The 17,911-nt window shown below is 35.5% G+C and overlaps 1 protein-coding gene across 1 annotated transcript; it reads right to left on the bottom strand.

The window, feature by feature from the left end:
• Window positions 1-2,723: 2,723 nt before the first annotated feature.
• On the bottom strand, window positions 2,724-3,473 carry LOC127839929 (uncharacterized). The gene has a single exon (XM_052368322.1). The coding sequence runs from the start codon at window positions 3,471-3,473 to the stop codon at window positions 2,724-2,726; it is 750 nt and encodes a 249-aa protein (XP_052224282.1).
• Window positions 3,474-17,911: the final 14,438 nt, after the last annotated feature.

The following is a 17,911-nucleotide window of genomic DNA, read 5'->3' as shown; positions in this document are numbered from 1 at the left end:
ATTACGTAAAACAAATGTTCTACATCAACAATCACATAAATCATTGAAATACCTACTTTATTTACATCTGATAAACCTGTATGGCAGCGTCTGCTGAAGAAATCGTTGATACTTTTTGAATGGTTCTTCCTGCGCGTATCTCCATATGCATTAAGGAACACTACTTGTCTACCAAACTTTATTAGCCCTCCCTTGACCGCAAATGTTGTCGATCATTGTTGAAGAGATAATAAATATGTATGAATTTTAATGAAAATAATCACAAAACATTCTTTATCGGATCACACAAGATTTTCTTCTTGTCACATAATTTTCAGAATAGTATGAGGGAACCAATATATTTTTGGAGGAAAACGACATCAATTAGTTTATAAAATATAACGCGTTGTAATTGATTAACACTCATTTACAATACTATTCTTATTCAAAACGTTTTCCTTTCACGGTACCTTTTCTTTTAAAAAAAAGATCAGCAAATATTTGTCTGATTTTATAGAAAAAATAATTTCCAATAAGATCTACTTCACCCAATTAATAGTTTTTAAATTATCGTATAATTACAAAAAAATATTGCATCATCAAGTGCACTTGCCGGTTCTGAGCTTTGTGTCAATATAAAAACAAGGCACCCCTCTCTTTTTTACTTGATGAGTTTTGCAATAAGATTCCCGTTTCACTTGGATACAGTTTACAGTCTGGCATCGCAAAACATCAACTTGATCATTTGTTGTGTCCACTAACAATATTGAATTTCGTCAGCTACACAGGTTCTAATCGACATTATAGATAGTGCCAGATAGTCGGCAAATTTGTCAAGGATTTTGAATTTGCGGGGTTTAATGACCATTGCAGATGGGACCTGGATATGCCCTTTTTTGTCAACCTTTCTCACAGACATACACATATCAAATATGTATGTAGTTATTAAAGAAAACGTGTTGTTGTCGTTTTTCGTCATTATTTGACAGCTTTGCGACATCGCGAAAAATGGTACGAACATACCGATTTCAAAAATCCATTTTTACTTAAAAACTAAAAGAAATACACTTTTATTGATTTGTTTCAATTTAAAGGGGCCTTTTCACAGATTTTGGCATTTTTTAACTTATTCATTAAATGCTTTATATCGATAAATGTAAACATTGGACCGTAAAAGCTCCAGTAAAAAATCAAGAATAAAATTTAAAAAAGGAAAAGAACATTGCCCGGACCATTTTTCGAACCAGTGACCCCTGGAGTCCTGCCAGAGTCCTGAAGTAAAAACGCTTTAGCCTACTGAGCTATTCCGTCGAGTACATATACTTGAAGTATGTTATACCTTATATAAGCAATCTTCGTAGTTTCACAAAATTTAACGACAAAAACAGAACTCTCCAAATTATTCAATCGTTTCGCGTTGCAACGCTTTATAATTTTTACGTTTTAAAATCGTCAAAAGATGCATATAATGGCTATATTAGACCATGGTAAATGTTCAGTATTACTGTTTCCTCACAAATATCATAACTAAAACGAAAATTTGCGAATCTGAAACAACTTTTTTCAATTTTGTCAATTTACCAAAGCGTGAAAAGATCCCTTTAATGTGTTAATAGCAACCATTACATTAGGTTAATATACGTTATGCATCTCACGGGACTGAAATATTTATTGAATTAATGCTTCTAAGTTCTGTCGTTTGTATGACATGCGAAGTTTGCCGTCGATGCGAAAAGCTAGTTTTAATATTTATATAGTTATGACTCAAACATAATTTAAACACAATAATATCGGAAATACTCATAACAAACCATTTGCTTTTCTCTGTTGAGTTGTAGCGAATATGTGAAAATTATGTCCGATTGTCACGATACCGATTATCGAATAAAACAAAAAATGGCACCTCCCTGTACAGGTAAAACGAGGTTAAATTGATTTAATGCGCGTTTTCGTTTAAAGATGCGGGTACCTAATTCTCATATAAGGACACAATTTTGGAGTCAACATTTTAGAGATGCTTTCTTATTTTTTTGAAGATTTAGTTTGAGATTTTGTTTAGTCCATATAAAGTAGTTTTATTTAACATGAAAGTTTTGTGCAATTTTCTCGGCGTAGGGTGGTCCTAAGCCAATTATTAAAAAATAAATTCACACTATAACAAGATGAATTCAGTTTCATTAATACTCATGATGTTTAACGCTTCCACAGTTGTGTCCGAACATCAATATAACGCGATTAGGATATGTCTGCCAGGATTTTGTCCAATAAATGCTACATGAAAAGAAAGATAAAAAGTTGTTTTTTTCAACAGCATTTTATTTTTCCAAGTGATTTTAACGTAGCACATTGTGGACAATTTTCATTATGCAAAAATATTATTAAAAGTATACTCGTCCGCAAACTCTTGCTATGCGCGGAAGCAGGTTGAGTGTTACATTATTGAATCTCTAAGAACATACTATACAGGCATCACAGTTAGCCTTCAACATTGTAAGAGTGATTTTGGTGAATAGCAGTACTTCTTCAATTCGATTTTACAAAAGTCAGTATTAACCTTAATTGTTCGCAATTGAACAACTAAAAATGAAATCGCAAATATCGTAATTAAACTTCTTCCACGTTCGGTATACAGGCTTTGTACCTTTTGATAAAACATCTTTGTTTCCTTAAGAAAGTGAACTACGTTCATCCTTCAAAGTTTGTATTATGAGAGACCACTCTCTAAGTACTTCCTATTTTACTATTTAAGGCATCATGCAAGGCCATCTAAATAAGGATTTTCCTCCCTCTTTCCGCCCTTCATTCCCTCCGCCCATGTTCGTCTCTGTCTCCGTCCCTTTCTCCGTCTCTGCCTCCTTTTCTTCCTCCTTGCCTGCCTCCGTCCCCTCCTCCGTCTCTGCCTCCTTGCCCGCCTCCGTCCCAGCCTCCGTCCCTGCCGCCGCCCATGCATCTGTCTCCTCCTCCATCCCCTCCGCCGTCCCTGCCTCCATCCCTGCCTCCATCCCTACCTCCGTCCCTGCCTCCGTCCCTGCCTCCGTCCCTGCCTCCGTCCCTGCCTCCGTCCCTGCCTCCGTCCCTGCCTCCGTCCCTGCCTCCGTCCCTGCCTCCGTCCCTGCCTCCGTCCCTCCGTCCCTGCCTCCGTCCCTGCCTCCGTCCTGCCCTCCGTCCCTGCCTCCGCCCCTGCCTCCGTCCCCGCCTCCGTCCCCGCCTCCGTCCCCGCCTCCGTTCCCGCCTCCGTCCCCGCCTCCGTCCCCGCCTCCGTCCCCGCCTCCGTCCCCGCCTCCGTCCCCGCCTCCGTCCCCGCCTCCGTCCCCGCCTCCGTCCCCGCCTCCGTCCCCGCCTCCGTCCCCGCCTCCGTCCCCGCCTCCGTCCCCGCCTCCGTCCCCGCCTCCGTCCCTGCCTCCGTCCCCGCCTCCGTCCCCGCCTCCGTCCCCGCCTCCGTCCCTGCCTCCGTCCCTGCCTCTGTCCCTTCCTCCGTCCCTTCCTCCGTCCATGCCTTCGTCCCCGCCTCCAAGAAATTGCACATAAATCAGAAATTCGTGTGTGTATAAAAAGTTGGCAAGAGTGAAGTGCTTACTTCTTAATTAAAAAAAGACTTTTTCTTTTTAAATTGAATGGTATGTTTATGAATGAAACAAAATTCAATATTATTGAAGATGTACAAACTACACGTTCTGCGCGTGCGATTTGCTCATGAACAATATATGCTGGTAACAAATTTTCTGTTACCCATTTTACATGTTTTTCATACACGCTTAGTAAATCTGGTAACTATCTTGTCATTTATATTTCGAAGATCTCTCAAGTGCCACACTTGAAAACAGAAAACTATACTTGTAGTGAACGGTAAAATGTGATAGTTTTAGAAAATTTGAAAACAATTAAGTATTTTATCTCGAATTATGACCTTGACCTTTGATTAAACGGGTATGGTTTATGTGCAGGATTATCGTAAAAATAATGCTGATGATTTATGCCAAGTTATTTGAAAATCTGGTCAAGGTGGACATTCTCGAGAAAAGGTCAGAGTGTTATAAAATTATCACATAACAATAAAAAACTTCAACCTGTTTGGTAATACTTTATTGCATTTGTGTTTTTTTGAGCTCAACTAGGCACGTGCCCGTTTTGAGCTTTTGTGATAGCCTTTTGTCCGTCGTCTGTCGTGCGGCGTCAACATTTGCCTTGTTAATACACTAGAGGCCACATTTATTGTCCGATCTTCATGAAATTTAGTCGGAAGATTTGTGCTAATAAAATGGTGGAAATGATCGAAATTTGTTCCGGTTGATTGAAAAACATGGCCGCAAGGGTGCAGGGCATTTTACCTAATATTGCTATAAAAGGCTTTAATAAACCTTGTTAACAATCTAGAAGCAAAATTTTATGTCAGCTCTCCATGAAACTTGGTCAGAAGATTTGTCTTAATGATATTTTTAATGAATTCGTACTGGTTTTGGTTAGTTTAAAAACATGGCCGCCAGGGGGAGGGGTATTTTTCCTTATTAGGCTTTAGTAAAACCTTGTTAACACTCTAGAGGCCACATTTATTGTTCGATCATCATGAAACTTGGTCAGAAGATTTGTCCCAACCATATCTTGGACGAGTTCAAAAATGGTTCCGGTTGGTTAAACACCGTGGGCACCAGGGGGCAGGGCATTTTTCCTTATATGGCTTTATATGGCTATTTAAAAACATTAAGAACACTCTAGTGGCCACATTTAGTTGCCAATCTTTATGAAACTTTATCAGAAGATTTGTCCTACTGGTATCTTGGATGAGTTCTAAAATGGTCCCGGTAGGTTGAAAAACATGGCCGCCAGGGGGAGGGGTATTTTTTTTCCTTATATGGCTTTATATGGCTATTTAAAAACATTAAGAACACTCTAGTGGCCACATTTAGTCCCGATCTTTATGAAACTTTATCAGAAGATTTGTCCTACTGATATCTTGGATGAGTTCGAAAATGGTCCCGGTAGGTTGAAAAACATGGCCGCCAGGGGGAGGGGTATTTTTTCTTATATGGCTATAGCAAAACCTTGATAGCACTCTATAGGCCACATTAATTGTCCAATCATCATACAAATAATCAGAAGACTTGACCCAATCATATCTTGGACAAAGAAAATGGTTCCGGTCAATTAAAAAACATGGCCGCCAGGGGGCGGGACATTTTTCCTTATTTGGCTATAGTAACTACATTTTAACACTCTAAAACTCACAATAAGTTGTAGTCCAATCTTCATGAAACTTGGTCGGAACATTTGTTCTAATGATAACTTGGATGAGTTCGAAAATAGCTCTAGTCTGTTGAAAAACATGTTCGCATGTGCATTTCTCCTTATATGGCTATAGTAAAACCTTATTAACACTCTAGCGACTACATTTATTTCCGATCTATAAAACTTGGTCAGAAGATTTGTCCCAAAGGACGATTTCAAAAATTGTTACGGTTGGTTGAAAAACATTGCCGCCAGTGGGGCGTTGCATTTTTCCTTATATGGCTTTAGCAAAACCTTGTTAATTTTAATATGACGTGCAATTGATAATAACAGGGACAAACAGGTCCTTGATGATAACAAAAAGCAGGACGTGTTATGCAAAACACATGTTACTAACTAGTAACAGACGAACAAACGGTCAAAGAAGCATAGTAGTTAAAAAAATTGCAGCAACAGTAATTACGTAGATATATAAGTGGATGTAGCGGTGATATAAAAGCAACACCTCCAAAATAAGTAGAAATTTGTTAGGATGTATTATAAGTTTAGGAGATGGTCTAACATCAACATTTCCAACATACGTAGACGTTTGAGAAGTAGTGTTGTTATGTAAAATACACGCATAATGCAGCATCAGGAGCGGAATGATTTCCAACTTAGAAACAACAACGCTGTTGTAGACCTAGCAAAATCACTTTAAGTAGTATTAATATTAATAGCGACAGCCGTAATGTTGATAGATTTGTTTTTTATCCGACTAGCGGTACTGACTGTGAACCATACTCACATATTCCGAATTTTCGACAGGCGTTTTGATGTGGTCTTAAGCTGGAGGGGATCGGAGCCTCTCCGTGTAAACTATCTTGACATGTCGGATATTTCAAGTAGCTAAATATATTGAGTTGTTATCGTTAAAACATCACTTAACAAAATCTAACATTTATTCTGCAAAGATTGGTAAAGGGCGTTTTGTCGATTGTGTTCAATTGTTTCAATTCAGATACCAATAGATGAATGCTATGAGTATTCCCCCTAATACGGCAGATTTTAGTCGGCTGGTCTATTCATAATCTAAGATCTTCAAGTGTTGCCTAAAGCACATACTTAACAAAACAAAAGCATCGTATGACTACGTACTTGAAACTGAAACATTGTTCTCTGCGTAATTTAACCTTTGATCAGTGGTCATTTTTGTATGTCATTATCATATTGCTAAGTTTATATTATGCATATTATTATTATATGACTCATACATACGTGTACATCATTTGTTTTAATTGTATTAACTAGCGTTATATGTTTCTAAATAACACTTTTCTAGTTCATCTTATTTAATAGATTTTAATGCAGTGTGTTTTACATGTGAAACCAAGTGCATTCATAGTGCTGTAGAATACATATTTTGAAGTCTTATACGTAAACAATGTAAAGTCGGTAAAAATGTACAATGTAAAATGTAAAAACTTATACGTTCATAAAGTCCGCTCGTCCATCCGTCCGTGCGCCTGTCCGTCGGCTTGTTAATCTGCCAGTCTCAAAGTATGTCTCTCAGTCAATCAGTCCATTTATTTTGTATTCCTACCTATTAAGCCGTCAGTCTGCCTGTTTGGTCGCTCGAATAATAGACTTCCCGCCCTTTGGAGAACGCCCGCCCGTTCGAACGATACCCGCCCGTCCGCTCGACTTCCTGTCTGTCTCCGCCAGTTGTCTATTTAGATATGTGTTTATATTCTGTATTACTATGCCAGTTATTCTTGTCGACTATTTTTGTTTCGGTCGGTTTGTCGTAGGATGAATACCTACAATTATCTTTTTAAAGTCTTGTCTTATAAACCTTACAAGTACTAAGCCACTATATTTCATTAAGCATAGTTAAGTCGTATTTGTATCGTATTTGTAGTATTGGTAGTGTTTAACCATGACTGTTATTGTACACTGCAAATAACTTTTAAGCGCACGAGCACGTGCTTGTTAATCATTTGCGCCACTTTTCAAACACGATACCGGCAGTCAGATAGCTAGACGCCATTTCTTTGCGCTGACAATTAAGCAGTTGTATTAACATATGTCTGCAGATTAATTTCATATGTATTGTCTGCACGGGGAATTACACACAAAAACATTAACCGTTGTTGGTTACTATTCTCCACCCACTGCGGCTGACGAGGCCGGCAACAGGTTCCTATAGTCATTTTTCCGTTAGTCCGTCAGTCCGACTGTATGTCTATCTATATGTCCTTATGTCTGTCTAATACTGTTTTAATGTATCCATTACGTTCAGTATGAACTAAGTATAAAAAACGAAAGTGATATGCCTGAATGCCTGTTGCTCGACCGCTATGATGTAGCAAACTCAACTTACGATTTTCTGACACTAATAATGTAAGTCAAAGTAAGATAATACAAATATAGAATACACTCCAAAATACAGTGTAATTGCGATTTTATTAACATTTTAATACAATTACAAGCTCATTAATTATGTATTAAATCTAGATCTGTACATTCTCTTTGGCCGTAAACGAATAGTCTTTTGTACTTATAAAAGCCAGACTTGGAAACACTTACTTGTATAAATATACAAAAAATACGTATTAACGTGTTCTGCTCGTGTATCGATCATCTACCTAAGGACATCTTTGGTATTGTTTAATTCAGTTATTTTAGTAATAACGTACCTATACTGATGGTCTATTGCGTAAATTCGTGTTCCGCTAAGAAGGAAGTAGTTGGAATCAAAGTCTTATTGGCACGATAAACAATTGAGTATTAAAGCGATAATCAACGTTTAATGACTAATCATTTCTATTCTAACACAATATTATAAACTTTGTATAAATAAATGAATAATGTTACATCACAAATTAAAAGCACATTTAACAAACGCAGATAACTTCCTTAATCGAGATAACATAAAGGTTATATATATATATATGAGATCTGTGTTGATATGTTTTTATACGGTATATAATCTTTTAGTTTGGTGACTGCTCACTTCTATTTTGTTCGCTTTAAGATATTTTGAAAGTACATTATTCACTATCAATCTATAAACCATGCCGTTTTAATGGCTTCGACATTAGATTATAACTACGATAACTTGTCAGACTTTTGAAGCGGAAGTGGAAGCTGTGACCGATATGTTAACCATCATATTCATTATTACTGTTGCTTATTCATGAGTGAGTCTCGTATTGTTTTAAAATATATATCATGTGTATTGAAATTGTGAAATAAATGATTTTTCCGACCCCCACTGACAACCACACATTACCGGGGATAATAATGAAGTTAATAAGATTAACAACTACGGACAATTGATGATGATTGATGATTGTAACTACTTTTAATATTCTATATTTAAGCAAAGACCAGCCATAGTATTAAAACCTTAAAAGGGGTCATTAAGAACTCACAAACATTGAGCTATTATAGATAATTGAAGATAAACTCTTCGTGCGTTTTACAAAAATGATAAATCATACAAAACAACATATCTTTCGTTATAAAACTATCCATTAACAAATTTGAAAAAGACCACGAGTCTTATCAAGTTATAACTAAATACAATTTTCCTTTCATTGAGGCAATTATTTTTCAATTCAAAGAAATAATGCGTGCGTGTCGTTTTTCTTCCAAATACGTAGATAACTAACATCAAATAGAACTCCTCGTATTTAGTTCCTTCACACAGAGTCGTTGTCCACAAACGATACATAGACATTTATCTAATACTTAATTGACAATATTTGTTTCAATTGAATGTATGAATATTTATTTAATGTATACATGTTTTATATATTCTGAGTGTTTTTGAAGGATACCAGCAAACATAGCATGCGTAATGAGACGTATCTTGGTCGAGTAAATGGGCAAACGGCGCTTCGATACATTCAACACCATTAACAATAATCATATGAATCACATGCACACAATTTTCGTATCCTTGTTCCTTAGCTTTTACACCAACGGACAGGATGGAATTGTGCTCATACGACTTTAAATCAATACAAATTGGCAAATACATTCAAAAATGACTAAGTTGATAACGAAGCAGATGATGATGATACTATATTATGATAAGTATGATCATTTAAATGATGATGCTGATGATTAGGACGCAAAAAATATTGATGATGATGAAGATGATGCACTATATAATTGTATTATTACCACCGAGACATGTTTTGCTTTTTATTGAGTCGTGTACGAATACCATGTTATCGAAATGGTTACAGACACGACATTAGAACTTAACTGCATTTAAAAAGGTGTATGTATATAACAAGCTCCAGAATTGTTTGCATTATTAGACTTTAAATTTAACATGCATCTTCCTAAATAGTCTTGTTACAATAAGAATGAGTCATATAAGACCAACGTTTTAAATGTTACTCAATCCCATGCCATGAGCAAATAATAAACTTATATTACGGCTTCAATGAGAAACTGAATGGTCATGAACTAATGATTTAAATTTAAGTATTAAGAACAATCTTCAGAGACTCGACCAGTCTATATATATTAAGATGTTTGTTATGATATTGATACAATTTCATGAAAACTCGTAACAGAAGTGTAGTAAAAAGTGTTTCATTTATATAAAACAGAAACTTGCATTTAAATCCGCAATTGCTGTTGACATAAAAAGTAGGCTTCAACGAAGTGCTTAATAAAGAGAAAAATGCTGTATAAATTGAATTGCACGTGTATGCATGAACAAATTCAATAATATGGATGATGTACATACCTATTGCGTGTGCTATTTTCTCATTTACATCACATGTACAAGTTGTATGTTGCCCCATTTTACACGCTTGTAATACACAACTGTGTACATGTAGCTTAAATTTAAAGTTGTGTCTTTTTTATCGATGAACACAAATAAACACAAAGTATATAAAAACCTGTAATGATCTGTAAAATGTAATATTTTATAAACGGTAGATACGATATATTATTTGACTTTGAATTAGGGCCCTGACCTTTGATCTAAGGGTATGGTTTATGTGCAGGGCAATCGGACACACTCCTGGTGATTTGTACCAAGTTATTTGAAAATCTGGTAAAGCTGGACAAAGTCATTCTCCAGACAATGTCATTCTCGAGAAAAAGTCAAAGCGGTAAATGAAATACATTTGACCTTCGGCATCAAACTCTCATCCTGAACATACCTGGATCGTTAAAGCCTCACTACGTCTCAGAAAGCTTGTTACGTAAACAACGTTTATTAATATCCGACTTTGCTGAACAAAAAATCCTGTAGAGAAACATTGATCAAAGAGCCTCAACAATGTCTCTAAGAAGAGTGGTCTAAATATAAGGCAGCCATTCATAATGCAACTTTTTTTTAAATGGGGGTATTACCATATTTTTCTTAAACAATATACACATATATGCATATTAAAATTATCAATTTATACTCGATGAATCATTATAGTTTTTGTCTCAAAAGAAAAACTAGGTCGAGAAACCAGCTTCTGGACTAGTGATTATAGATGTCTTTGTACTAAATTCCTATTTCGTGTTAGAACAATAGTTATTTTATTAGTTTAAATATATTTAGTTTTGCATCGCAAGCCTGAGGATATTTGATACGCTCGTTTTCAATTTTTTTCTTCACTTGAAGTATACTGTCATTGGGATCTTAGCCGCGATGTCGGTGACTTGTAAAGTTGCGAAACTCAGTTGACATTCAGCTGGTGTACTTAATAGTTAAGCCCAAGTCTCACTATTGCCGGTAGAGCCCCAGTCCATCCCGGTTTTCTAACTCCGGTCGACCGGCGAGAACCGGGATGATGCGTAAAAGTTTTTTAACGCGGTCACACTATTTCCTTGTGCCGCCCCGGTTGAAGTCGGTTAACAACACGGCAGAGTCCCGGTCAACCCCGGACTAGCTACGGTTTATCCCGGTGAAGCCCCGGCAACCCACGATTGTCGCCGGTAATGCCTATGTGGAGCCCCGGTGAAAGCCGGCAGCGTCCAGGCAGAGCCCCAGTATACCGTAACTCCACAAGCATTCCCCGGGGCTATGGAGCCCGGCAGAGCTACGGCAACGCCCCGGTTTAACCCCGGTCGTCGCCGGTAATGCACAGGTGGAGCCACGGTGAATGCCTGCGGCGTCCTGGCAGAGCGCCTGTTCACCGATGTACCGTAGCTATATCGGGACTTTGTCGGCATTCACCGGGACTTCATCGGGGAACCATTGGCATTCTTCTCTCTTTTTTAAATTTGTGTTTTAAGTATATATTTATCTTTATTAACCTACTCGATAGATACAAATTATATGTGTTATTTGTGCATGTACTGTTATTATTATACTTGTATTATAATACAATGAATTCTTGTCTATGTAAATATATATAAATAAATAAATATATATATATATATATATATATATATATATATATATATATATATATATATATTTATACTAACTACTAACACATAATCTACTGTAAGGTATGGAGCAGGATGGCCTCGGCCTGCACATACCTATGGACGAAGTTTATAAAGAGTATATTCCAAATATATATATATATATATATATATATATATATATATAAAGGCTTAAATGATATATACCAAAATGCATGTTAGATACTAACCTCACTGAAATATCATATTACACACACATCAATCTTGCTGCAAATCTTCGGAAAGAGAGCGATGCTTCAACAGATTAACACCGCTTCTTGCATTTAGTGAAAAATTATCAAAAGTTCAAAACTTTCTAGAATTCTCCCTGTCAAGATCGGATTCTGTGTTCCTTCATGCGTTGGCGTGTCGACAGTAGTCAATGTGTTGTTCAAGCCTATTTTTATATGTATATATTTATTAAATAAAACAAAACACGACTTTAAACATGCTCAATTAAGTTAAGCCTCTATTCTGTTTACTCAAAATAGCATCCATTCTATTTGATAAAACACTTTAAGTTATAACACAGTTTGATATTTAAATATATTGACATTTGTCAGACCGTTCATCATAATAAGAGCAATTCATCATGTCTCTAATCAAAGCACAGTTCCTAATAACTTAATTATCAACAATGTATATACTTGTATATAAATATTAGTTTTTAACGTTTACTTGTTTGGTCTGTTCTTTCATCCAAGCCATTGGTCTGTGGATGCTACGCAGCTGTCATCTTTAGCCGGATGTCCCAATTTTTACAAAATGCTTCGTAAATTAAAAATATTATTAAATATGAACTTGCACTATCCAAATTTACAGGTTGAGATCCCCAAGAAAGCGCTTCGGCTTTTCTTCCGCTTTATAATATAATGTACATTTCCGCTATTTACCTGTTTAATCACCACAAATACGTTTAAAGTTTAATATATGCAGTCGTATTAATTTGTAAACATTAAGCTGAAAATTTCATAAGAAAAGAAAAAAATGTGATTATGCAAGGAAACTAGATGTAAACATTTTAAACAATCTTTTTGCATATTAAGTAACAATTGCCGTGAAACGGAAGCTTTTTTTTCTATTTTTACAAACGGTAACATTTACCCCGGTAGCCCCAAATGCAATACATAGCAAGTTCTACATGTAACGTACCTAGGCAATCATCACAATATATCTGTTTTAAATGAAGTTATTGAGCGTTTAAGCAGAAGTGAATTTTAACTCGCATGCTAACCTTAATGTGATTTTTGTTCGCACATAGACAGACATAATTATACTTAAAGGTGGGTTAAATATGTAGCATTTTGTCATTAAATATAAATAAGGATTCTGAAAAAAACAACCGTGGCGCTTTATTTAAGTATGTAGAAAATATAAAAATATACAATAGTTGCACGCAAGAAGAGGCGTAATTCTGCTTATTGTAGATCAGAGATACAGAACTTTGTCAGTGACCTAACCTAATGACCACGCACACATATAAGAAGTGACAATTGAATACCAGTAATTCAAACATTGATATAGAGATGCTGCACGTTAACCTTGACCAAAGTTTTAAAGGGGCCGTCGAACAGATAAAGCGTCGTATCGACGCGATTGGATATTTTGGGAAACTAGGAGGATTGCTTATATAGCTATACGATACATCCGCTCTGAATGTGAGCGTGGATGGTCGAGTGGTCCAGGCGAGAGGCTTTTTACTCCAGGACTCCAGGAATCCAGGGGTCAGTGGTTCGAGCCCTGTTGAGGATTACTTTTTTCCCTTAAAAAAATGTATTCTTGTTTTTTTTACTGGATATTTTTAGTTCAAATGTTTAAATTTATCAATATAAAGCATTTAAAGCATTTAATGACAAGCTTCAATACATCAATACATGTCAAAATCTGTTTGACGGTCCCTTTAATAAAAATAACAAAAATGAGCGTTATCCTGTTAAGTGGTAACATTTAATCGACCCCGATGCTGACGATCGGTATTGGGCTGAAAAGTAAACTAGTCGATGAATAGTGGAGCTTAAACTAAAGAGGTCCACGATGGTCCTTCATCTTTATAGGTACATACAGAACAGAACAGATAGTTTATTTGCAGCTTAGGCACATGTAGATCGTCGTCAACAAACAACACACCAATAATAAATGCACAATACACATGCGTCAAAATAGCAACAAAACTATTATATGCATTGTGTTTAGAAATATATGAATTTATGTGAGAATGTATGATAAAAAAGAAGGCTCTTTCTGTTTTAACACAGTAAAGTAAATGTTTAAAATCCGTTATTGAATGAAAAACAAAAATGCAGTTCTATATTATCTATATACAATTTCAAATCTGGGGAGAGAATATATTCTCTAAATAATCTATAAATTATCGCGTTTAAATTCTTTAATACAAACATTTGCTAGACGTGTCAATACACATTTTCTGGTCTCATTCAATTATTGTACAAATGTAAACATACCTTTTCTTCTTATGTAAGCATCAGGAATAAGTGTATTGATAAAATAATTATATAAATGACATATCAGAACAAAATGGTACTCATGTGCTATTTCATTAAGTGAACACAATTAACATCTTCTGTCATTTCTTGGAATAAGTTTCTTAGCAGTTTCCGAACGTTTGATGCCCATGACTTGGAATGAGAGCTTTTGCAATCTTATATAAATTGTCTACTTATTTTTTTATATTAAAGTACAGTTTGACGATTTTTCGTTGAAAATGTTAAGAAATGTTAAACTTCTCGTTAATATCGACATACATACATAATGTATCTACCATCTTCGTAATACAAACCATTTGAGTTTGTAGAAGGTTTCACATTTAACAGCCTTTCGCAAAATTTGCATTGGGCTGGTTTTAAATTTGCAGCTTTAGTAAATATCCGCAATTCGCCTCAATAATTAATAATCGAGGTAACAAAGCATTAAATAGATTAAACGTTATTTTTACAGGTAAGTAAAAATATTTAGTAACAGTAATAAAATGGGTTTATCGTCGTAAGCGCTTTGGCTGATAAAGTATATGTTGCTTGCTTTAATGCGCCGCTGCTTGTCATAACTATTTTGAGATAAGTAAGAATAATACGATTTCAATAGGATTAATTTAATACGCCCAATTATATCCCTTTTTAACCTGTCTTTATGAAAAATAACAATGTTTGTCTTGTAGACATTGGTAATTATATTCCACTTTATATTGTAATCCATCTGCTAATTCTGAGATTTGAAGACTTTATATGTGTAAATAGAGTTTGACCCCACTTGGCTCAAATTCAAACATAGCCTTGATATTGTCAGGATAGCTATTCTGACCTAGATGTATCAAGATTAAGTCAAACATGGGGCCTTTGAAGTGGTAATACGTGTTTTATAAGCTTTGACCAGGTAACCTATATTTTGGACAAACATGACACGATTCTAAATTATAAAAATTGTCATTACTTAGGTTATTTCAATGTTCCATCAAGGTTGATGCATTTAAGTGGGTTCCAGAGTGAGATTAAGGTTGTTCAATTATTTGACCTGATGACCTAGTTTTCTCACCTAAATAACCTTGATGAAAACTTGGTAACTTATTGTCATGATATACAAGTTTAAGCAAGATTGAGTCTTAAATATGGCATATAGAGTTGAAAAAACTTTTCTCTAAAGTTAGACCTTGTGACATTGGGTTTAGACGCACTTGACCCAGATTCACCATTAACTAAGATGTCGTAAAGGTAAACATTCTGATTAAGTTTTATCAAGACCTGATATAAAAATGTATAAAAATATGTGCTCACTAGAGTGAAAACGAGATGGAAGTAGACGACGCATGATACCGGAGTTAGGGTTATCACAATAGCTAACCCTGAACACGTCATTCTCGGTTGAAAAATAAAAAAAATGAGAGAAACATGTATATGATGATTATGATTCGAATTATTTATTCATATATTTATAATATTTTAGGAACATAATTAATTTTTAATAACATTTGTGATTGTATGGAAGGCCGAGTTAATGTCTGTCGACATATTTCGGACAACGAGATGTGCACTCGGGACAAACAAATAAACAGGCTTAGTGCAACTATACTTGAGACTTGCCAATAAAAAGTATCTCTCAAAACATGATTTTGCCTCTCATAATTGCTAAATATAATAGTATTCATTGGGGTCGATTTCCAAAATTTTTGGCATTTTGTTCTTCGATCCCTTTGAACATTGCTGGCAATCTTTAATTTTTTGCGAAATGATTTACTGATTAATGATTGACAGGTCGATCTACGAATTTACTCATAAAAGCTAAAAGCATTCAAGAAGAACCAACATGCTTCATTTTTGCACGATTGTTTTATACGGACGACATGTCCCCTTGCCAGGATAGTCAATTTACGGTCACCATTTTTGAACTGGAATTGCTTTCAGATTTATATCCGAGGTAGTTTTTATGCATTCCAATTAAAACAAGCAAATTCGTTGAATTGATATCCCCCGCGAATATGCCTATGGACACAAAAGTTTTCTGGACGGATGGGCAACGCCAAAACAATCTCATCCAGATAAAAGGACGGATGGGCATCGCCAAACCAATATCCTCCTCCAGATACAATTATTAGAGAAGGAAGGACAGACAAGTCACCGACTATATGCTCTAACTTGTTGGAGCACAAAATCTCTAACCTATAATTGCAAGTACAAAGATGTATACATAATTTTGGAAAAAAATGTTGGTGCGACAATACATGAAGCATTTGAGTAACCTCGACCCTTGATGTGAATCGTAAGACACTATATGTAGTATATTGTGTGACGTTGACCTTAAACTTAGACATGAACCAATTTAACCCTAGACATGAATCTTACATATGACACCCAGCAAGAAAGAAGATGGTGAAGAATTATGGAAGGTTATTACATAATCCACTGATGCATAGTAAAATAATGGCTTAATAATACATATTTCTACAAATGTGTGAACTTTGATGTGTGATCTTGACTTTGGTCAAAAATCACATTTTTTGCACCATCCTCTCATCCATATATATATATATATATATATATATATATATATATATATATATATATATATATATATATATATATATATATATATATATATATATATATATATATATATATATATACTTATACCAAATTTCAATGAAATCCGCCAAAGAACTGGCTCCGGACACAAAAGTGCCGGACGGACGGACGGAAAGACGGACGGACGGACAACACAATATCCCTCCGCCCATGGCGGTAAATAATAAGATTCCAGCTGCTCTGTCAATCGCAGAGATTCGGTGATTTCGTTCTCCCACTTATTTTCTTGTTTTAAGCACGGCTCATTATTCAAATGCAATTGTATTCATTTTATCAGAAATAAAGTTTACCACAGGGCGGGGCGAATGTTGATCCAAAGGACATGACTTGATAATAATCGAACATCGTATGGTGTTAAATGGCAAAAACGCCACCACTGGACTTTGTCGATATAAACAAAATAGTAATTTGCAAATATAAAATTTATATAAATTATGTGACCTTGAGCCTCGGCTAATTTAAACCCTGTTGCCATATTCTACCAAAATATTAAGGTTATTATTCCATATTACCTGTCGGTGTCATAGCAGGTATTGCTAAGTTTCAAATAAAAAGTCGTTTTCAGATCCAGATACCTACATATGCAGCGTACTAGGATCATTCAAACGCATTTGAAAGACGGTGTCATATTGATCATCATTGTGATTTTTGCCATCCGTTATTTATAATTTATAGCAAATACACGAACGAACAGTTCAATATGTAAATGTTTTATCTCGCTACTCTGAAGGACATAAATACTCGCGAGCTATCATAATCCTATATACATACTTCCGTGAACAATAAGCGTAAGTTTTATTCATAAAATATCCGGTCCAAAAACTGCTCTTCAAGATCTTAAGTTTATATTGTCAACAACTATATTTACACGAGGTCTTGAATCGTTTGTAGATCGAAATTAAAAATGGAGAATCTCAAAACATCGGAGATTTTAAGTTGATGTTTTCTTTTCGCTTTAAAATTTGATTTACGTTGGTCTCGTATCTAATTCATGTATTAAACTGTACCATGGTCGAGTGCAATTAATAATTTGAAGGTTTAAAGACAGTTTAAACAGGAATCAACTATTTAACGCCAAGTTGATTGACACTATCCCCGTCATGGTATTATCTTCCGTAATGAGCTCGCTCATAGATGTACATATTCTTTAAATATTTGAAATTCAAAGTGTATCGTTCAAGGGAGAAATCCGTTACAGTTTT

Source organism: Dreissena polymorpha, chromosome 7 (assembly GCF_020536995.1).
Source record: "Dreissena polymorpha isolate Duluth1 chromosome 7, UMN_Dpol_1.0, whole genome shotgun sequence".
Taxonomy (NCBI): domain Eukaryota; kingdom Metazoa; phylum Mollusca; class Bivalvia; order Myida; family Dreissenidae; genus Dreissena; species Dreissena polymorpha.
The sequence above is the reverse complement of the archived record's forward strand: the minus strand, read 5'-3'. Positions and strand labels throughout refer to the sequence as shown.

Coding starts and splice junctions, on each gene's coding strand:
- LOC127839929 (XM_052368322.1), bottom strand. CDS start 3,473: ATGGACGGAGGAAGGGACGGAGGAAGGGACAGAGGCAGGGACGGAGGC.